Source organism: Meriones unguiculatus, chromosome 7 (genome assembly GCF_030254825.1).
Source record: "Meriones unguiculatus strain TT.TT164.6M chromosome 7, Bangor_MerUng_6.1, whole genome shotgun sequence".
Classification (NCBI taxonomy): Eukaryota; Metazoa; Chordata; class Mammalia; order Rodentia; family Muridae; genus Meriones; species Meriones unguiculatus.
In genome coordinates, this window is record NC_083355.1 from 107,998,238 (window position 1) to 108,020,658 (window position 22,421).

At 52.0% G+C, this 22,421-nt stretch overlaps 1 protein-coding gene across 2 annotated transcripts in view; it reads right to left on the reverse strand.

Annotated features, from left to right (window-relative positions):
• Itpk1 (inositol-tetrakisphosphate 1-kinase) overlaps window positions 1–22,421 on the reverse strand; it is a 134,622-nt gene that overhangs the window by 42,216 nt on the left and 69,985 nt on the right. For both annotated transcript variants that reach the window (XM_060388076.1, XM_060388077.1), the window contains exon 3: window positions 13,730–13,855. In XM_060388076.1, the coding sequence (XP_060244059.1) occupies window positions 13,730–13,855 (126 nt within the window). The remainder of the gene's footprint in view (window positions 1–13,729; window positions 13,856–22,421) is intronic.

Genomic DNA, 22,421 nt, shown 5'->3' on the forward strand with positions numbered 1-22,421 from the left:
AGAAGATGGCGGGCGGGGCGGGGGCCGCCGGCTGTACTACATCTAGGCGGTCCCCTGGCAGGGAGGTGGGCTTTGCTCTCCAACAGGAAGCACCACCGGAAGCTCCAGATTCAGGTCTTGCCTATGTGTTACAGTTAGTTTTGGTCAACCCAACACAAACCTAGTCATAATTGGGAAGAAGGAATTCTCAGCTGAGGAACTGCTCCCACCAGACTGGCCTGAGGCAGCAATGTCACATCTTGACTGCTAATTGATATAAAAGGGCTTATGCCATGTGAAATGGTGCCATCCTTGAGTAGGTGGGCCTGGGGCTGTTAAAGAAAGGTAGCTGAGCAAGCCAGGGAAACCAAGCCAGTGAGCAGTGTTCCTCTACTGTTGCTGCTTAGGTTCCTGCCTTGGCTCCCCTGGAATGGTAATTCCCGGTGGATGGTAATTGTATGCTGAAATAAACCTAGTTATCCTCAAGTTGCTTTTGGTTATAGTGTTTAACACTAAGACACTGTCTCACATCTTCCATGTCTGGGAGCAAGACTCAGGAGTGTTCAATCCTATGATGCAACCTAAGGTCTGGATAAAGTGACTCCAGAAAGTTGCTGGGGGGGTGAGGTCCAGGGATGACTGATGTGTAAAGAGCAGGTAAAACACAGAAAAACAGAATGTTCAGCACTTTGCAACATGGGACTCAGCAAACCTCATCTAAGACCTCTGGGCTCACCCTTCCCACCCCCCATCCTCCCACCCCCAGTCCCCAGACTCTCAAGATCACCAGCTCTGCCCTGGGGATATGTCCCAAGAGGTCCTAGCCTCCTAAGGACACATATGAGCACAATCCAACTGAGTGCTCTCCCAGAGATATCACCTGTATGCTAAATCCAGCTTCATTTGGCTCTGGAAGGAGACATACTGGCAGCTTGGACCTGCCAGTCAAACCCAGGGGAAATCCTTGGTGTGTGTTTCAGTAGCACCCGGCCACCGAAGGAATAGCAGGAGTGGCGCCCACTCAGAGCTGAACTGACTTCCCCATAGCTATTGAAGATTACTCATGGGGGTTTTTATGAAAAGGAGGTGACCCCGGGGGCCTTCTCGGTGTCACCTCCCTCCTCTTCATTCCTCTGACAGTCACAAAGGCTGGCCTTCTTACGCTCTCCTTCCATGCTGGCTGAGAGCCAGGAGTCTTCTTGTCACCAACCCTTTGATACCATGATGGACCTGGCCTCACCTCCAGGAGAATTACTCCTACTGTACTTATCACGTGCAGGTTATAGACTTGTTTCTCTCACACCCACCCTTACAAAGGAGGACCTGTTCATAGGCACTCTGACAAAGAAACCAGGGCTCAGAGTACCTCAGTGCAAGATGGGCCATATGGGATCCTGGTTCTGACGCCAGACAAAGAAAAATGGCACAAGGAAACTTCGCTCTAGGAAGGACAGTTCAATTGTATCTGGGCCGGAACCACCTAGCTCACTCCTAGGAAGCTTTTCTCACATGCTGCAATGGGCCTGAAGCCTGATGGCTGTACAAACTGTAATACTCCACATGGCAGCATCTGCCAGAGATAATGCATGCAGGAAGAAGATGCACAGGGAGGTTGCATCCTTCTCTCCCTGTGTGGGAGTCCTGTGGATTTAGCAAGAAGCAAAGGAAAGTCTCTCGGGCATGCCTGTCTTCTCAGGAAGGAAGTAGTAACTGCGTCAAGGTTTCCAGCCCCGGATTAAGACTAATATAAATGAAGACAGATGCCCTTGGGAGACTGCACTAGTGAGTGGCAGTCCAGAGGAGTGATTTCGAGGAAGAGTCAGATGGCAAGGGGGCCTGTGCAGGCCTCTGAGGCACTGGACTAACAGAGCTGGTCATGGCAGTAATGGAAACCTACTGAGAAATGAGGGGACCACATAGAGGGAAGATGATGGTGTCAAGGAAGTCATGCTGCAAAGCTACAGTCAGTTCTGCAGAAAGGGAAACCCGGCCCCAGGATGCCAAGACCATGTGAAGACGAACAGTTAGGCCGTACTACAAAATGGTTTGTGGGAGGATAAGTAGTGGAGCCTCTAGCAGACCAATGGAGCCATGAAGTCAACCTGCTGTTGATAGACTTGGCATCGACCAAGGCCAACATCCCCCAGGCAATGCTTTCCCATCACTTGGCTATTCATCCCAACCTAGAGAAGAGCACCGTTCAAGACATCCACATAGTTCCAGGCGTCTTGGAGCAGGAAGGCACATCCAGATGGCATCAGGCCTAGTGTAGGCCAGAACCTTGGGATGTTCACAGCCAAACCTTGGCTTTCAGGAGCCAAGAGGCAGCTATGGCAGCATATAGAATATACCAGGGACTAAGGCACCAAGCTTAGCCATTCATGGTATCAAAGACAGAGCTGAGCACTGTGCAACCTGTAGTAACAGTCCCTAGTGGATGGCCAAGGCTTCTGCCTTCCAATCGTTTGCAGATCTGGCCGGGCCCCAGCGTAACACAAGGACCCAGAGGCACCATTCAAGGCAGAGTCAAGAAATGGACTTGAGGCAACTTTTTTGTTAATTTATTAAAGTCACCTGAGTGGTTTCTTGGTTGTCCTAGATGTACATTGAACAGTTTGAAGTGACTTGTTTTCAGCAACCTTGCTGGCTTTTAGGACCCAGGTACTCAGGTTGTAATGTGCAGAACAAACTGGAAGATCCTAGGACCCTAGGATGAGCCAAGCCTGAGACATATATAGTCAGGAAGCCTGTGGCCTTGCTGCCCTGGGAGCAGAGCATGTGTCTCCAGGCTCCTTGCTGTGGGCCAGGTAGGCATGCACGCACTAAGGCTGGGGCAGAAAAGCAAGCGGCTGAGCACAGCCACTCCCCCCAAGCCAGTCCTCCACCTCCCGCTGCCCCCATCAGTGACAGACACTAGGCCAGACAAGGCCTTGCCCTGGGGCTGTCTTTTCTTGCATTGCTACACACTCTGGTCTGCTCTGATGTGTGCAGAGAGTACTTCTTCAGCCACAGCTTCCTGTCTGCTCTCTGAAAAGGCTTCTGGGGAGAGTTGAGCTTCCTGTCAGCAGACACTCGGATCTTAAGGGGCCCTCATTTGTATTCCAGAGAGGTCTCTCTCGTCTGAGCTTTCAGCCCAAGGCCTCCTGGAGTATAAGAGGCCGAGCCCCGAGGAGGAGGGGGTGGGTTTAATTTTCACCTATTAAAGCTACACAACAACCACTTCCCATTTACCATGAAGGAGATAAAGAATTCCTAAGGGGTAGCATGGATGACTGTGGGCTGGGGATTACTGATACAGGGGATGAAGGGAGGTGGGGGGGGGCAAGTCTGGCCGTGAGGAAACATGGGAAGGGGGGTTCCGAGGCCACTGATGCTAATGAGTCACAGACGCGAGTCAAGAGGAGAAAGGTCATTTCAGGCAGAAGCCTTGGGGAAGGGTGCTCAGCATAGGCGAGAACCAGGCACCTGGTGCCACTGGGGTGGACAAGGCTCTCAAAGGAAAAGCTCAGGCTGAGGTCCTGGAGACAGAATGGCCAAGGGGTCTGGACTTGATCCTAAAGCAATAAATCCCGTGGCCTGGGGAATAGCGGTGATGGGGACAGCCTTAAAGCACAGAGTGGCCAGGATAGTACTCTGAAAGGCCACGTGATAGAGCAAGAAACACAAGAGCCTTGGTATTAAGTGTGATGCAGGGCTGTGGCATGTGGCCATGGGGCATGTTGAGGGGCTCTTACAGCTTGACTTTTCTTTTTAAAAAATAATTTATTTTTACTTTATGTGCATTCATGTTTTGCCTGTGTGAGGGTGTCAGCTCTTGGGAGGTACAGACAGGGAAGCCCTAAGAATTGAACCCCAGTACTCTTGAAGAGTAGCCAGTGTTCTTAATCACTGAGCTAGCTCTCCAGCTCCTCGAAGCAGGACCTTTTACACCAACACCGTCTCTGTGATCTGGGGGAGCTGACAGAAAGAACAACGAAGCCACCGGCGCCCTCCCCGGCTCCTCAGCACTGTTTATACTGGAGGACAAGGTGGAGTGGTCAGAGCATGACAACACATGAGGCAGAAGAGACAGGCCATGCATGATTCCCCAGCATAGTCAGGAGTAAAGTGGTACAGGCTAGCCCTGTTAGATCAGCCGACACAGCACTTCCCTGGGATGCCCAGGAGCAAATCCGCAGGCAACAGGAGATTGCTGGGATCCTGGCACCTTCGGAGGGGTGGCTCCAGGCCAAAACGTATTGATTAGAAAATGGAGCAGCACCTGAAGGTGAGGATGAAAGCGATGTGACCTCAACGGAAAGAAAACGAAAATCGTGCTGCAGCCTCAGTGTTTCTACCAAGGTCCCTCACATGCATACGGAGACGTGTAAGAGGGGAGCCACCCACAGCTTGCTTTAAAAGTGTGGTCAGACATGCCTGAAGGTCCACCCACGAAGGTCCGGTCAGCTAAGGGCAGGAAGGCCATCCAGTGTACAGCCACACACAGAACAGGGCAGCCTGCAGGATTGCCTCTGCCTGAGTTTAGTTCCTGGAAGCAGGGACTCCTGGTGGCCAGGGGGCCCCTCCCCTTCACCCGGTGCTTTGTTGGTTTGTAGATGGAAGCCACAACCAGAGCTCAGAGCTTCCACCCTGGAACTTGCAGAGCAAAGCTGGTCTGGGGCTCCTCCAGTCTGCAGTGGTGCTGCTGAACTCTGGGGAGGCTGGCGGCACTCTGGAGAGGACCCTGAGCTGCTCCCCCCCTGCACATGCAGCCTCCCAGCCTAGTCTCCAGCAGGCTCCAACTCCACGAGGACAGAGGGAGTTCTGATTGCCAGACTTCTAACCCAGTATGTGGTGCTACGGACAGTGAACCTGATGCCACATACTCTGGACTTGAAACAGTGGTCCAGGCAAGCTCAGAGGCGGCACCTGTTTTTCCAGCAAGTGTGCAGACACTCATGTCACCAATCTCGGCTGCAGGCGGGGAAGGAGGGCCCTTCACCTTGTACAGCTTGCAAAGAATAAAAATGACACTTGGTGGTCAACTCAAGGTCAAAGAAAACCTGAACAATGTCACTTGTCTTCAAAGACTCCCAGTTTGTCTTAGTTATGGTGTCTATTGCTGTGACATAAACACCATGACCAAAAAGCAAGCTGGGCAAGAAGGGGTTTATTTGGCTTACACTTCCCACCATCACAGTATATCAGGACAGGAACTCAAGCAGGGCTGGAACCTGGAGGCAGGAGCTGATGCAAAGGCTATGGAGGAGCGCTGCTTACTGGCTTGCTCAGCCTGCTTTCTTACAGAACCCAGGACCACCAGCCCAGGGGTGACGCCACCCACAAGGAGCTGGGCTCTCCCTCATTGATCGTTAATCGAGAAAATGCCCTACAGTTGGATTTCACAGAGACATTTCCTCAACTGAGGCTCCTTCCTCTCCGAGGATGCTAGCTTTTGTCAAGTTGACACATATAACCAGCCAAGTACACTGTTACTAAAGGCCTTGCCTTATTTCTCCCTGGTCCTTACCACAACTGGAGCCGTGTTCCTTTCTCTTCTATTAACCTGTGCCTTGCTTGCACCATTCTTGCACACTCACATGCACACACCCAGGCACATGTGTGAGCTCAGTCCATGAGGAATGTACTGTATCTGCCCAGCCTGTCTAATTTACTGTGATGTCTGCAACACATTTTTTTTTTTTTTTTTTTTTGATTCGTGGCACACAGCAAGTACCCAACTGGGGCTTGCTGAATGACTGACTGAGCGACTCCGGTGGTCATTTGCTGACTGATAGTAAAGGTCAGTGGGAGAGACTGACAAATGGAGATTCACAAGGCGTGGGTGCCTGAGTCCAGAGATGTAGGTACCATCCACATAGATATGACTTGTTACATGAAGTCAAAGGCAGCCAGGCTTCATAACTGCAGCCCACACAGGTGGCATGGATACCAGTCAGCATATAGAATCCCTGCATGAGCTAGGAGCATGCAGACGGGCACTAATCTGCCCAGTAAGATAATCAGTACAAAAGCTCTTTTTATAACTCTAAAGAACAAAATATTCCTTGGTGTTGTTTGCTCATTTTTGAGGCAGTATCTCAAAATCTTCCTCCTTCAGTCCTCCAAGCGTTAGGGCTACAGGTGTGTGCCACCATGCCTGGCAGAAACATACTATGAAACATCTTTTTGTTGGCTTGTTTGTTCGACTTGAGATAATCTCATATGTCCTATCTGGGCACGGCATCACTGTGTCACTAAACCTTGAACTCCTGATTCTTCTGCGTCCCCTTCACAAGTGCCAAGGGCATGAGTGTGCACCACTAGGCTCTGCTAAAAAATGCATCTCTAAAATTCATCATGTGCTGAGCCTTGAGCTCAAACACTACCTGTCACTCATAAGGCCTCGGATCTTGGGCAGTGGAGCCGTAGGACTTGGGTCTTGTTTCCACGGTGGGGACAGGGGGAGTGCCTTCTGCCAGACAAAGACATTAAATTGAGTTCCCTCCTTTGGCAGAAAGAGCAATGCCCAGTCCCTACTGCCTGGCTCAGCCTAAATAAACAATGGGCAGATTGTGTGGCTGTCTCTGTGGGGGGACTGGCCTTGTTGACCCAGAGTTGCAGTCATCTTGAGGCTGGGCTCAAGGCCACCCCAGGACTGAGTCTGCTGTTCCGGGACTAGGATGTACCCAGCTTTGAGTCCCTTGGCTTCTGCCAGCCTGTGTTGCATCCTCACATGGCACCAGCTGGGTCAAAGGCAATCCAGGGTAGCGACCTCTTCCTAGGTGACCTTGAGCCACTGACCCTCCAGCCAGCTGAGGGAAAGGGAAGGGACACCGCTGGCTACTGTCTAAGATGAGCCCCTCAGGCATATATGAAAAGAATAAAAGCTACAACCCCGCCCCTGCTGCTTTCTGAATGACCCTGGGCAGGTGACAGCTTCCTTCGATCTCAGTTTTCTTGCCAGATAAAATGCATAATTAATTAATTGTACTACCTCGAGGACTGATTTGAGCAACAGCTAGTAAGAGACAACCAGGACCCAGGCAGTGTGTCCTCTCGGTACCTGACTAACCGAAGGCAGCCTCTGCCATAGATCTGCTGTGACAATAGAAAATCTTCTGGATCCCATGTTCTGACATGACCCCAGAGGCCCACATACAAACCAAAAGAAGCTCACTTTAGACGGTTACACAACTTCTTGTGGGTTTAGATGTTGGCTTCCTAACTGGGTTGGAAGGCCCAGAACAAGGAAACCTTTGTCCCCCAGCCTTCCCCTCCATTCTCCAGCACAGCACAGACCCTCTGCCAGTGGCTGCTCAGTGCCGGAGGCTGCCAGGCTCAACTCCATGCTTGCGATGCTATCACCTCTGCACTTGAGGGGGAACTGTGGATCCAGCTATGGCTTGGGAGGTGTCAGCCACACTTAGGGTTAACCCCAAGGTCACTGTCTTAAGTACCACCTAAAATGCTCCCTGTGTGGCAGGCAGGATGACTGGAACCCACATGGGCTAACTGGTGAGGGCCTCAGCCAGGAACAACAACTATGCCCCTCTGGCCACCTCCTCTCCCTGACCCTGCCTCTTCGGCTAAGCAAGCCCTCATTTCCACAAGCGTGCCTCCCACCAAGGAATACTTTCACAATCGCTGCCTCGTTGACTCCAATTACAACAGAGAACTCATAAGTTGGCTGGGGCCATAGCTAAGGCTGGGAGCAAAGTGCCACCGTCACTGCAGCAACAGTGTTACTAGAAGGATGGCCACAGGGTCTGCACGTCCTAACGTACACCAGACACCAAGTAGGAAAGTGGTCAATATACACATAATGGGAAACAAGAGTCCTGGACTGAGCTCAGTCCCTTGCCTGTGGGGATACCCTACTGAGTGTGGCATGAGCCTTCCCACCTTCTCATCCCCCTGCCATAATCAATCATCAGGGACTGACTGCTCCAGCACCTGAGGCCCCGAATACCCAAGAGAGCCTTGGACAGCTATCAGGAAGAGTCTTGAACACCCTGCTCTCAGCCAGGCACCAGAGGTTGGCAATTCCAAAATTTTGAAGCAAGCTGCACACCCTGCCTGAGTCCAGACCTGCCTGCTTCTTCCCACCTCCTGCCTCAGGGCTCCTATAAGGTGACTAAACAGCTGTTGGCACCTGATGGAGAACAAAGGAACCAGTACACAGGGGTGGGAGTGTGAACTCCCTTCCTGCATCCTTGGGGTGATGTGCTCTGGACCCAGACTCCCTTTATACACTGAGGACCCACAGGATATAGCAGGTGCTGTGTGGCTTTTGCCTTGTCCTGGCAGCTGAGGGAGGGGACCACTGGACCACAGCTGAGCCCATATGGAGCCTGGCTGGGCCTCCAGAGTACATGTTCCCGCTTCGACCCAGATGACCAAGCTCTGGTGACTACCTCCTGCCCTGACTGCTCAGTTCTTGCATTGGCCAAATTCCTTCTAAGCAGAGCCTCTCTCTCTGCCAATTAACCCGACCTTATCACCATCTTCTTACTCCCTAATCTCTCTGCATGAGAAAGCCCAAGTCCCACAGCCTAGCCCCCAAATTCTCTGAGCTCTGGCCCTCCCACCCTATTCTCCAGGCTGCTGGCTCCAGGGCACATTCTTCTATTCATGCCAGGCAGCAGCACTTGCCCCCAAAATGTCCTGGCCTTCTCCTTTCCTGCTCCTAGTCATCCATCAGAGCCATGTGCTCTACCTATCACTGACCCACAGGGTCCACCCAGCACCAAGCCAGACCCTCTCCACGGTCCTATTGACAAACATAGGAATGCTCCAGATGTGCCAGGTGTGGAGAGCAGCAGTGAGAGCAAAGGAGCAGGTGGCCCTGGGAGAGACAATAGCAACTGACAATGAATCCCGAACTTCCAAATGGTGGGAAGTAAAGGCCAAGGTGGGGAGGGCCTGGAACAGGAACTGCATCTACCATTGCGATAGCGCTAACCCTCAGGAATAGGACCTTGGCTGCAGGAGCTGCTTGTGAAAAGGATGGACAAGAGTCAGGCTTGAGTAGCTGCTGGTGAGGAGGGCTAGTGTGGCAATGAAGAGCCAGGAGTAGTAGCACAGGTCTTTAATCCCAGCACTTGGGAGGCAGACACAGGCGGATCTGAGTGAGACAGAGGATAGCCTGGTCTACATAATGAGTTCTAGGACAGCCAGAACTAGGTAAACAAAAAACAAAAAACAAACAAAACAAGCAGACAGTTTCCAGGAACACTGGAGGAATCAACCTCCTTCCAGATGATCAAGATGGAGAGGAAGGGCTGAGGAGTTAGATGAGCTGGCAAATGCCAGTCTTAGAATACACGAGGTTCTGAGTTCAATCCCAAGAGCCCTCTCAAGAGAGAGAGTAAGGGGGGGAGAGAGAGAAAGAGAGAGAGAGTGTGTGTGTAAGAGTGTGTGTGTAAGAGAAAGGAAGAGAGAGAGAGAGAGAGAGAGCATGGTGGCATATACTTATAATCTCAGTGTTGTGGAAGCAGAGACAGGCAGATTCCTAGAGCTTGCTCGCCAGTCTAGCCTACTAGGCAAGTTCCAGGCCAAAGAGAAACCCTGTCTCAAAAACAATAAACAAACAAAGCCTCCACACCCATGATGTCCACGGGTACCCACAAACTCACAAAGAAAAAAGTCTGCACATATACAAATGATTGGAGAAACATTAGTTTGGAGTCAAGCCTCCTTCCTCTAACATCAGGAACTACCCCTGGAAGAGCCGCATGCCCGGTGGGTTACAACTGGCATACTCTATCCGGGAGTTCCACAGCCCAAAGGCCACCAGTTCCTACCCTTGCCGTCATACCAGACAGGTGGCACCAAAAGTGACAAAAGGTTGCTATTGCTTGCTTGAGGAAGTAGCAGAGAAGCCAAGAGGCCTCAGGATCCCTGTATACCAGTCACACCCATCCCCGCTGGCCCAGGAGACAGGGCCCTGAGGGACCTTTGCCCATGTGTCTGCACTGATAACTAAGTCTCAGGCAGTGGGCAAAGGCGCCAGACTGCTGGCTCCACATGACCCCTGGAGCAAGAAAAACAACTGAATCATCCCAGTGATCCTTCATTGTGAGGTTAATCCTAAAGGAAAACTGACTGGGAGTGGTTTCCATGACAACTGGCTCAGATGACCTGCATTGTGCACCAGGCCCACACCCTCCAACCTGTCTACCTGAACACAAGGAAGAGGCTGGCCTTAGTTCCGAACCTCCCCTTCTTCCCTGAGGACCAGAGTCTCATGACAGCACCCACAGTGCAGTGCTCTGGGGCTAGGAGGAATGTCTCCAAACCTCCTATCTTTCCACATAAGATCCTACAACCCTTTCCCGAGGGATCTGAACACAGATGGGGCCCTTTCGGCAGAGCCCTTCCCAAAGGAAGCAGAGCCCCTCGACTTTGCTCTACTGTGCGTAACACTTAAAAACCACGAAGGGTCTCTCTGTACAACAGGCCCTGGGCTCTGCTTCTTGCTCCTACAGTCAACATGCCTCATCGTGACATCCCTGTCCTTCCAAACCAAGCCAAGGCCTTCTTGTTAATGTCCAAAAGAGAAGACTGAACAGGAGTTTGAAATGAAAGCCACAGCGTGGTCAATGGTCAGCTTCAGGTACATAGGGCCTGACTCTGAACTTGCATCTCTCAGGGAGAGATGACCAGATCAGTGCTGACAGTCCCAAGAGATGTAATCCTTAGCCTTTGTCTTGAGGCCCTCAACCTGTTCCTAGGTTCCTAGACAGGTGACATTGTCCCCCTGACTACATAAACTCCTGCTCGCCTCAAGGGGCCACTGAGGAATGCAGCCTGATGCTCTTTCTCAAAAGGGTTGGTTTCTTTCCCAGTAAGACAAGTCCTGGTCTTTACCACGTATCTGACTTCTTGTAAAATACACTGCAGCAATAACTTCCCCCAGAAATACCTGGATGAAGGTTATCATGGGCTTACCATCCCAGGCTATGGACCAGTGATGTGTGTACAGCAGACCTAAGGACCCAGCCAAGACCCTCTCTATGAGATATCCCACAAGCACATGTGCTACAGAATATCCCTTCCTACACCTAGAGCATCTTTGGCAACTGCTCAGCAGTCACATGCACTAGGTTGAGGACTCCAGTGTGTCTGGGGCAGATGGACAGGTTCAGTGTCACCCCCATGGGGGCACTGAGCTAACTGCTGACCAGACCACAGCTTTACAGAAAGATGGTACTGATGGGAGTGAGCAAGAATGTGGCACCATCTGAGGCCACATTTAGTCCAGGAAGAAGGTGCCATATTATTTTTAGTAATAATATCATGATCATCATGTATGTGGCTCTCTGGCCTGCATACATGTCTGTGTATCACATGTGAGCCTGCTGTCCATGGAGGCCAGAAAAGTGCCTTGTAGTCCCTAGAACTGGAGTTGTGAGGCACCATGTGCGTGTTGGAATGAACCCGGGTCCTCTGGAAGAGCAGCCAGTGTTCTTAACCCTGCAGCCATCTCTCTGGAAGGTGCCACCTTAATGATAAGAAATTTATACCACTGCGGTTGCACGGCCCGAGGCTGGCTTTAACTCTAGAGTCCTCCCCGTCACGTGACTCGGGAGAAGTGGTGGGATGGGGTGGGGAGAGCAAGGTCGCCAGGGATGATTCCCATGCTACCTGACCACTTTCTAACTGCGAAGGCTTGAGAGAGCCACCTACGCTGGTGTGAATGAGAAGTGTCCACTACGGTCCCAGGCACTCGAATACGTGACTCCCAGTCGGTGTCGGCTGTGTGAGGAAGTTTAGACGGTGAAGCCTTGATGGAGGAAGTATGTTGCTGTGGGCAGGCTCTGAGAACAAAGTTCCTCACCTGCTTCCACTCACTCTCTGCTTCACGCTTGCAGCTGTGCATGTGAGCTCTTAGCTTCCTCTTCCTGCTGCCAGGCTGCCACCCACTGCCATGCCACCCCTAGCACTATGGACTCTAAGCCTCTGGAACCATAAGCTAAAACATACTCTTCTGTGAGTCATTCTGGTCCCGGTGTTTTTTCACAGAGACAGAGCAGCAACTAATACGCTATCCAACCTGCACTGGCTTCCTCACCTTGAGGCAGTCAGGCTATATGTTGGCCCATGGAACACATCGTAAGGTGCTTCAGATCAGAGTGACTCTGAAGGTCGTCGAGTCATCACTACGCTCCTTACACCAGGCCTGTCCTTCCCTGACAGAGCTTGGCCAGGCCCCTGAATGGTCTGAGCACTATCCTCTGTGGGACTGGTAGACATTTCTGCCTCAAGGGCCTACCTACACAGCTACGCCTGCTCTGCTGTCTCCCCGGAAAACGGCCACTGCCTGAGGAACTGTGGGCATAGCAATTAGACACGTAGGGGCCTCCTAAAGGGCAGGAGGCATGAACGGGGAGCAGTGATGGGCTTGGTTCACTGGGTGGTGATAAAAGCGCACAGGGAACAGGCGGTGGGTTCTCCCGAGAAAGTCAATACTGAGCCCTGGCTCTGCCACACCCACACACCTCAGAGCCTTAGTTTCCTGGTTATAAAACAAAGCTGAAGAGACCTGCCCTGAGGGAAGAGGAGATGAGACAGGCTCAGGCTGGCTGCTTTTCAGGCCAAGTCCAGGCCATGGAGTTGGGACCAGTCAGGTCAAACGTTCTGGCCTGGTCTCACTCCTGAGAGGGCCCAGAAGAACTACCACACAGCAGGAACCCAGAGAGCATGCATGCTACATTCCAGCAGTGCTCACCCTCCGGTACTGAGCAGTGAAACACTCACTTCCACCACTGCCCAGCTGCTCCATCCTGCAGGCACTCATTTTACAAACCAGAAAACTGAGGCCCCACAAGGTGGGAGACGACCACAGCCACAGCGACTTGGCAAACGAGAGAGACTTCACGCAGAGGCCCATGGGGACAAGCCCTACCCGCTGCAGCCACCCCCAGAACACATGCGCAGCAGGCGGTCTCCAGGAAGTGGGTGAGAGCGGGGAGACACCCAGGGGGCTCAGGCCACCAACCCTGAACACGTGGCAGAGAGGAACGCCGTCAGCAGGATGGCTGCTGTGTGACAAGAGTCCCCTTTGTCCCGGCAGGGGAAAGGATAGCCAGCCTCCAATTACTGCAGATGAAAAGTGCTGGTTCAAGCACCCCGTGCCCTGGGGAGGCACGGGAACAGCCACTATTTCAGCTGCACTTCCGCTGATAATATGACTTTGTTTTATGACCCCAGAGCTGCCTGCCAGAGGAAAGAATCACGTCTTTCCACAAAAGAGGACACACGAAGCAAGTCAGCAGGGGTGACATCAGCGGTTGCCACCGCATATGAAAACCCCAAGGTGACAGGCAGATTATCCAGGGGTCAGGACCTGGAGCTGCTGAGGAAATGGGTGGGGAGCAGGGAACATTACCTCAGGCCCGAGAACCGTCAGGCAAGGCATACACAATATCAGATTAGACAATACACAGGCTTTGCAACAACGCAGGGCATGGTTCAAAGGCTTGCAAGGGATCCTTCACTCGAGGTGCAACAGAGAGGTCTCATCCTGGTGTCAAAGTGGAGACACCAGCCAGGGCTGAGCACATCTGCCCTAAAGACACAGTGACCTTACCTGGGCCCAGCAGTGCCTGACCAGGAACAGACATCAAACCTGAGTTTGCTCACGACTGAGGTCGGCCCACAGCTGAGCACTTGCCCAGGAAGCCGCAGCTCGCCAGAGGCAGAGCGGTACCATAGCCATCCTTTGCTCCACACCCCCCCCCAGCCACGCATCACCACCCTCACTCACTTGGAACCTGTGTACCAGTTCCAGGGACTGGCTGTCATTCTGGTCGGCCTCGAGGATGACATCGGTCAGCTTGTGGATGATCACGTCCAGGGGGCCCTGCTCCTCAATCGGCCGGCTGAGGTTCAGCTGCAAGGTGAGAACACACACAAGAAGACCTTCAGTGCCGGAGTCCACATCTGGGATCCTTGATCCCTGCTAGCACCCCACAGTGAAGGGACTGAGGAGAGCCCAAGGGCCCCCCTACTCATCATTCCCAGTAGTTGAGGACAGATCCCACGTCTGCATATAGGTCCCCAAAGGCAGAAAGCACACAAGCAGGGGATGTTGTGCACTGGCTGTACGGAGAAAGCATTTATTGAACATGCCTCACTGGCCCAACCACCTGAACCAGAGATTAAGAAAAATGACCGGTCACCCAGTCAAAACTCCACCGAAGCAGGTATTCGTTCCCCCATGCTCTAAAGCGAAGGTAAAGCAGTATTCCAGGCAAGCCTGTCGCGTTGCTGCCTTGAAAACCTAGGCACTTGCACTCCCCCCTGAAACTGGGGTGTCACTGACAGCGGAGGGGTGCCGGGGTTCAGCGCTGGCCACTGCTATACTAGGGAATGTGTTTGTTTTTTCAAGAGCACAGGGTTGGGAAGATCAAGCCTCGAGGGAGCCAGAGTGGCCGGCTGATATTCAGCATCACCTGATCCCAAGCCAAAAGCACCTGCCAACAGCCAGGACAGCCTGACACCACGCTTCCTGATGCGCCAGATGTCTGCCGCCAGCGTACGGCCACCACCACCTGCAAGGCTAGACTCCTGGAGGCGAGTGGCGCCAGCCTAGCACCTGGCTGACCCCCCACATAGCCTCAGCCAGGCCAGAGAAGGCTATCCCTGACTCACACCCACCCTTCCAGGGATTCAGGGCCGGCTGGCTGGTGTCATCCATGACATAAGACAGCTACAAACAGCCATTCTGGGGAGACAGCAAGCTAACAACATACATACCTGTCTGCTTTTATCCCCACTCACCACAGGAAGGGATATCACAAACAAAGCACGTGGGGGAAAGGACTCTAAAACCTGCCTAGGATCTGGGTGGGAGTTGGGCTTGGATGCAAAGTAAGACCTAAGGCAACTGACCTGCACTCGCAACCCACCCTCTAGCCTCTGCCCCGTGTCCATTCTGTCCTCTGGTTGTCACAATCCCAGAAGTCACAACCATACAGCTGCTGTCCTCTAGCAGAATCGGAGATAAGTTGAGAAAGGAGGCAGGTCAGGGCCCTGATCCCTGCGCCTGGTCCCGGTGCCACCTTCAGTCCTGGTATTTCTGCACAACCCGTCTTCCAAGACTCCCAGCTATCTCTGTGGCTCCGGTTACAGTTTCGGCTCCCCTGTCCCTGCAGGCCTTTGGGTGGTGACAATCCTCCACACTTGTTCCTACTACATACTCTGTCTTGCCGGTCTCTCGGGCCCTGCTCACACCTGTCGCAAATGCACCCTTATTTTAACTCTTTTTTTCTGATAAGCCCTTGGAATGCGCCAGCTCTTTCCTGCTGTCCTTAATTCCACTTTTTATGGTCTGCCAGGAGTGATGCTAAAAGGTCACCCCTATTTAAGGGAGAGAGAAAAAAAACCAGCAGAGACCTCCCAGTAAGAAATCATCAAGGACCAGCTTCCCACCCATGGTGACAAGCTTGTATACCAAACAAAACAAATACAGCCAAGACAACAGACTGGAGAGGGGAAGGGATGCAGCCCAAGTGTCCTTTGCTGTTGTTTGAAACTGGGTCTGGCTGGTCTCAAACTTGAGGGGATCACCCTGACTCGGCCTCTTGGGAGTCTTCGGAGACCTCACAGCGAGACTAGGAGATGGGGGTGACCTTCCGACCACCTACGACAGAACACCGAGAACCTAGGAAGGAAAAGGGGCCAACCACGTCATGCGGCTGGAAGCAGACTGAGACCCGGTGTCAGCCCTTGCTGAGCCATCTGACCTGTGCCTGTCATGTCCCTTGGTCTCAGTTTCCCCTGAGGAAACTGAAAGGGCCTCTCCACACTAGATTTTCTTCCAACCTCAGCAGGATTTGAAGGGAACTGAAGAAGCTATCAGGAGGAGAAGAGGCGCCCAAGGAACTACAGCCATGCCACTGCAGGGCAGGACAATGTTTTCAGACCGTGACAGCTATGAAGAGATAATTGGATCCCAGACAGAATGACCATGCTGGTCTCCATCCCCGCTCCTCCCTAGACCAGGTACTGGGGAGGGAGAATCGTGTCAGGGCCTAGCTTGCCTTACCAGATAGGGCAGTATTATCTCAATTTTTGTTGTTTTACAAGTCAGAGGTGAATCCTGGGCCACTAGAGTTTGAAAGGACAGAAACCAGCCAGAGAAAGGCCAGGGGTCCCCTGAGGATTGGGTGGGCATCAGCCTGAGGCCTGTAGACCTGACAACCAGGGGCTGTTTGGAAAATAAGCTCCCTGCGATCCTGGCTGCTCTACAAAAGGTAAACAGTTGAGTCTGGAAGCCAGCCACCTTCCTTTGTGTATTTTCCAAGCGTTTTTATGCCAATAAAGCCCTTTCACAAGAAAAGCAACTTGGGACACACATCAGGCCTGGTATGGTTCTACTCTGCGGCATGGCTACCTCCTGCCATGGCATCTTTCCTTTTCTCCTCCTTCCTCTTTTTGAGACAGGGTTTTTCTATGTAGCCATGGCTGTCCTGGACCTCCCTATGTAAGCCAGGATGGCCTTGAATTAAAAAAAAAAAAAAAAAATATCTGCCTGTTTCTGCCTCCAGAAGCACCACACTCAGCTGTCTTTTCTTCTCTATGGCTCAAGCTAGCCTTGAACTTGCAGCCACCCTCCTGATTCTCCCTTCTGAGTGCTGGGTTAACAGGTGTGTGCCAGTATAGCTGGCCTTGCAGTAGCACCTTTGAGGTATGTAAGTGGGCCTTTCTGCTTTTGGTTAAGAAGCCAGAGAAGCTACCCTCATTCTCAAAAGACAGTGTCCTACAAGACCCTCAGAGAAGCCTTGGTCTCTCCCCACTATGCTGAGAGGAGGTGGCCTTCATCAGAGGCCTGAATACGGCATGATGGGTACAAAGAGCTCATGAAACCTGAATACTACAAAGGGGACACTGCAAAGAAGGGTGCCCTTAAGGAAAGAGTACGTTATAGAAGAGGAGACTGCAGAGAAGGGATGCTTCATAAGATGGCATAGCCAAAGCCCAGTCTCCCAGATAGGGTGAGGACAGGACTAGGGGATAAAAAACTCATCTGTGTTCACCATTCTGTTGTTTCTTTGACCACTCAGCTCCTAGAACACTCCCAGAGACTTCTTGTCCTCCCCCTTGGAAAGGCTGTGATCTATCCCTCCCAGTGATTGGTGAGGGCGACTCAATGAAAGGCCTGACCACTGAGGCCAGAATGTCCGTGCTTGCTCCACTTCTAAGTCTCGCTGTCCTGTGAGGCCAGCACCGGACATGGTTCCATGCAGCACACAGAGTTCTGAATCCAGAGAGAACAAAGAGCCACTGTTTCCCTCGAGGACAAAGGCAGTAAGGCTCATGAGAGGGCCAGGCAGGGCTGGTAGGATATGGAACAAAGCTGGCAAACCCCAGTGGCCCACAAGTCACCTCTGACTTCCTACCTGGTAACCAAGCCACGCTCTGGCACTATGCCTTCATCCCAGTACCAGCACCAGGAACAAGGCAGAGATGTGAGCAAGGCCGGGAAACCCATCCAAATCCATTATTTCTTCTGGGTAGCCAAGGTCATCTAACCATACTGTGCCTCAGTTTCCCCATTCATAAAATGAGGATGCTGTTATCTCTTCTACATGCTACCCAGGGCTGTGATGAGTCTCAGGGCAACAGTTTCCTGACTTTTTTATATTTCTCTCCTCATCTTGCAACAAACAGGAAGACTTCACAGGTCCCTCACCCTACCCATACCCTCAGGACCACCCCCTGACTTCCCATTGCTTGCCCAGGGCAACTCTCCCCTATCACCATGTTGTGGATTGCTCATCAGTTTGGGCCCCTGCAAAGCATGTCCCCAGCATGGGGCCACAGAGACACGGGGCCCCTGAGCTTCCAGGATGGTAGGGTGTGCCCCATTTCAAAGTTCAGAAGCTATAGCTGAGGCTGGAGTAGAAATCAGGTGCTTCCTGGCTTTCGTGGCTCGCACCTTCTCAGAGCTCCGTCCGCCTAAAGAAACCTCATAGTCCTGCAGCACAGACAGCTGCTGCATACCTGATCAGACCCCACTCGTTATGTGCAAGGATTCAAATCTCCCTCAGAGGAAGCGTGCTTAAACAAGAGAGAGTGTGCCTGTTTGTGTGGCACAGCCTCACACTCACGTTAACGGTACTCTGCCAATGAGTAGGAACCCTCCAGGAAACTTCAGCTGTAGTATCTCCCTCTCCTTGACTGCCATGTAACCTCCGCCCCTCTGGTACTGGCAGCAGGTCATGGGAACTGAGCACCAGCCAGAGCTTGAATTCTGCAGAGCCTGGACACCAGCACTGCCTCACACCAACATCCTCAGAGAGCCTGCTGCCACACCTCGGCTCTCTGTGGTTGTTGGGGACAACTATAACCCACACAGTGCCCACATGAAACTACACACTGTGCTCCTAACAAGCTCTGACTAATTGGGGTGCATATGAAGACAGAGTCACACAGAGGTTCAGTGACAAGCCCAAGGGCATGGAGTTTCACAGTATGAAAACCCAGGTTTCTCTCCTGCTGACACTAGACTTCTGTTCACACCGAAGGGCCTTCAGGGTCCCTGGGGTTTCTTCCACCTTTCCTCCCAGCATGTGGCAGGAGGGGGGAGGGGGGTGGTGAGACTTCAAATGGGACCTACTACATCAAAAGTTGCCTTAGCCAAGGCTGAGTGGGACAAACGGCCTTGATCAAAGGCCTCATGCTCATGTCTATGCTCTCCGAGAGTCCTGGGAGCTGGCAAGAGAACCAGCCTAGTAGGTCTCTCAGTCTGGGCCTCTCAAGAAGAGACTGCAGAAGGCAGAAGGGTCTCTCTGTGGGTTTGATTCCAAAAGCAGGCCGAGGGGAGTCATGCGGACTTCCTGAATAAGCACCTCACACCCAAAGGAATGCCATGTGTCCCTCAGTCAGTCTGGTCCCCAAACCTGTAAACTAGGCCAAGGGAGATACTGGCCACCCCTATGGCCTCTGCACCAGATCAAAGAGGGAAGCTGGTGCCTGTATTCCCTGACTCGGTTCTCCAGCTCCCCAGTGACTGTTCCCAGGGACTATGGCAAAGGGAAGCAGCAGCAGTTCAGGCAAGGCAGAAGAGCAGACAACGTTTTACCCCAGGAGGGCTAAGATGACTTACGAGCCAGACAACAGCAGTGCCTTGCGGCACCAACATTAAGGGAACTACGAGTCTACTACAGGTAAGTAGCCAAGGCTAGCTTGTTAGGGCTGCCAGAGACCATGCTCTGACCCCAAGATCTCCAGTCATATTCTGAGAGGTACAGAGGCGTCCAGCAGCATGGCTCCTTAAGAACGGTACTGACATCTTCATTCCTTCCAGAGCAGTTACGTCATCATACAATATCACAAACACACACACTCACCTTTTTAGTTAACTCTTTTAAATAAATGGTCTTCTCATTTCTTTTAGTTTTTTTTTTTTTGAGAATTGTATACAACGTATTTTGATCACATTCACCCACCACTCCTTCCAGATCCATCGCTGATTCCTCACCCACCCAGCTTTGTTTTTAACCCATCAAGCTCAGCTGGTGCTGCCCATCTGCTCCTGGATGTGTGACCTTCCACTGAGGTACCGCCAAGCTACCACTTAGAGAGAAGTGACCCTTCCACTCCAGCAGCTATCAATGACCAATGGCTGTGGGTGGACTTTGTGCCCGCTTCCCTTCTGCGAGCTGGAATTTTGTCTGGCTTGAACTTCGTGAAGCCTGGAGCCAGCCAGAGGAAGAGGTTCCATATGGTTCCAACTAACGACCTGTCAGGCAACCTTGGGGGAGAGACTGCAACCCAGACAGTGATGGCTGGCACCACACCTTGGCCAGGCCTGCTCAGTTATGCAAACTTCCTAACCTCAGGTCAGGTCCCCGGGATGGACTTTGGAGGGAGCAGGAATGGAAGGTCACTGGATCTCTTTCTTCCTCTTTCCCATGTGGCCAAAAAGAATAAATCTTTCTCTACTTTTCACTATTACTTGTCTGTCTAATCGGTAGGTTAGGGAAGCTAGGGTCCAGGCTCTGACCCTGATAGCTCCAGTGACATTAGTCATTATACACTTACATTTAAATCTGAAGAGGGAGGAAAAAATAACATTGAGCAATAGGGGGAGATGGTCCAGTCTGAATACACCTGAGTTCGCATCCGTAAAAGGCCAGGTACAACCCTAGGGCTAGAGGGAGGAGTTAGAGACAAGTAGATCCCAGCAACTTAGCTGAATCCAGAGTCAGTGAGATCCTGCCTCAAAAAATAAGGTGACAGTGACAGCCACCTGTGGCCTCAACATGCACCAGGACATGCACACAAACAGAGACAGACACACACAGGTATGCACACAGAGAAAGAGAGGGCAAAGAAAGAGAAAACAAAGTAATTTTAAGAGCTGCAAAAGCAATCGCCGGGCATGGTGGTGAACACCTTTCATCCCAGCACTTGAGAGGCAGATGCAGGTGGATCTCTGTGAGTTCAAGGCCAGTCTGGGCTACATAGTGAGATCCAGGACAGTCACGGCTATGCAGAGAGACCCTGTCTCAAATAAACTAAAAAGAAAATAAATGCTAGCAAATGGGCCCCCATGGGGTCTGGATGGGGTCGTTTGGAATCTGGATAGAATACAGCAACAGAGATTTATTCTGTAAAGGAAGACTACTTCCTGATTTTTAGGATCGTTAGGTTAAAACCTTAAGCCACACATGAAACTGGCTGTTCTCCAGCACCCAGAAAAGCCCCCAGGGTCCCCTCCACCTGCCCACAAATCCCTTGATGGCGGCCACCCTGGCTGTTTTGGCCAAGTGGATTGTTCATCTTGTTAACTGTTCACAGTGGTAGCCATAGGCCCAAGACAGCATGATGGGAAATAAACCTTCCCTCTGTCACCAGGCAGTCTCTTCCCATCCCAAGGAGACACACACATCACAAGCTGGCAAACAGAGCAAGACGAGAGCTGGCAGGCCAACAGGCAGGGGAGTCACGGGCCACGTCCAAAAGTCTGGCTGTCTTCTGAATGTGTGCCGAGGGACTAAGACTGGAGAAAGAGGCTCCCTGGCTCCTCTTGCCTCAGCTCCCTGACAACTGTCTTCTTCCTGAACCACCCCAGGCATGAGGTGACCACCCCCCACCCAAGGGCACCGAAGGATCAGGGACTGGGGCTAGGTGCCTGGATGTACAGGCCCGGGCCTAGGAAGAGCGCATCCTTCACCCTTAGACTGATTTCCTCACCTGCAAAGCAAAGATAAGGAAACCTCCTTCCACTGCACACAGCAGAGCCCAGACATCAGGCAATCCCTCTGAGCAGAGCCAGCCCACCATGTGGATGTCAGTGGCAGGGATTTCAGCTGAGACCTCGTGGAGCTAGATTTTTTCTAGCTTCAGTTTAATCCTTGTTGGCTGTCCGCCAGGACGATCCCAGTAATCCCTTCCCCAGAACTACAGGACTCTAGCCCCACACCAGGTGCTGAACTGAGCAAATCATACATATTATTTCCCCTAATCTCCCAGTCTGGAGAAGCTGAGGCAAAGAAGATTCCAGAAGGCAAACCAGTGAGCTAAGATTGGATAGCCATGAAGCGAGGGGAGTGGCCACCCTCAGGTTCTGTTCCTGTTCCAAGACCCAATTTCAAAGCCCCTCTGCTTCCCTTAGATGGTGTTTTAGCTAGACACTTTTTCTGGAAGTGACAGGCAGTGACAACATAGTTATGTCTGAGATAGTTCTTGCCTACTGGCAAGGCAGCATCTGGCTGGCAACTCCGCCACAGGGGTCTCAGCCAGTGTTACAGCTCTAGATTCTGAAACTCCAGGAGGAGGAACGGACCTCTCCAGCAAAATGCTGTTTTCTGATCCCTCGTCAGGCAGCACAGGGTCCCCCCACAACCCCTGTCACTCCACAGAAGCATCCCGAGGCATGCACAGCACTGGGACTCTGGGTCTCTTCATCCTGCTGGCAAGCCAACACACAGGACATTATTTATAATCACCCAGAATTAATACCCCAAATCTACCAAGAAGGGATGTGTTTGGAGAGCAAGCTGCCATAGAAAAGCTTGGAAAGTGATCCAGTGTAGTATGCTGTGGAGTGTATGGGCAGAGGGAGACTACAGACTACCTGCCTGTGCCCATAACAGCTTGCTAGACCCCAAGGGACTGGTGTTAGGTGTAAGGGGTTCCTATGGGACTAAGTGAGGTGAATCATCTCATACTATGCTACTTGGAGTTTCAAACCAGTGCAGTAACTTACTTCTTTTTTACTTCAAGTTAGCAGTTTATAGACCAGGTGCAGAAGCAAAAAGGCCTGAATTCAAATCTAGCTAGGGTCTAACATCCATTGAGAACCTGCTCTATGCCAGGCCCACCTGAAAGCATACTCACTGCACGTGAATTACTGCATTTACGAGACTGGAGTCTCTCAATGGGACCCCTGGACAGTAGTGGCCTTTGGATCCTGGTGACTGGGACTACAATTGATGAAGAAGGGC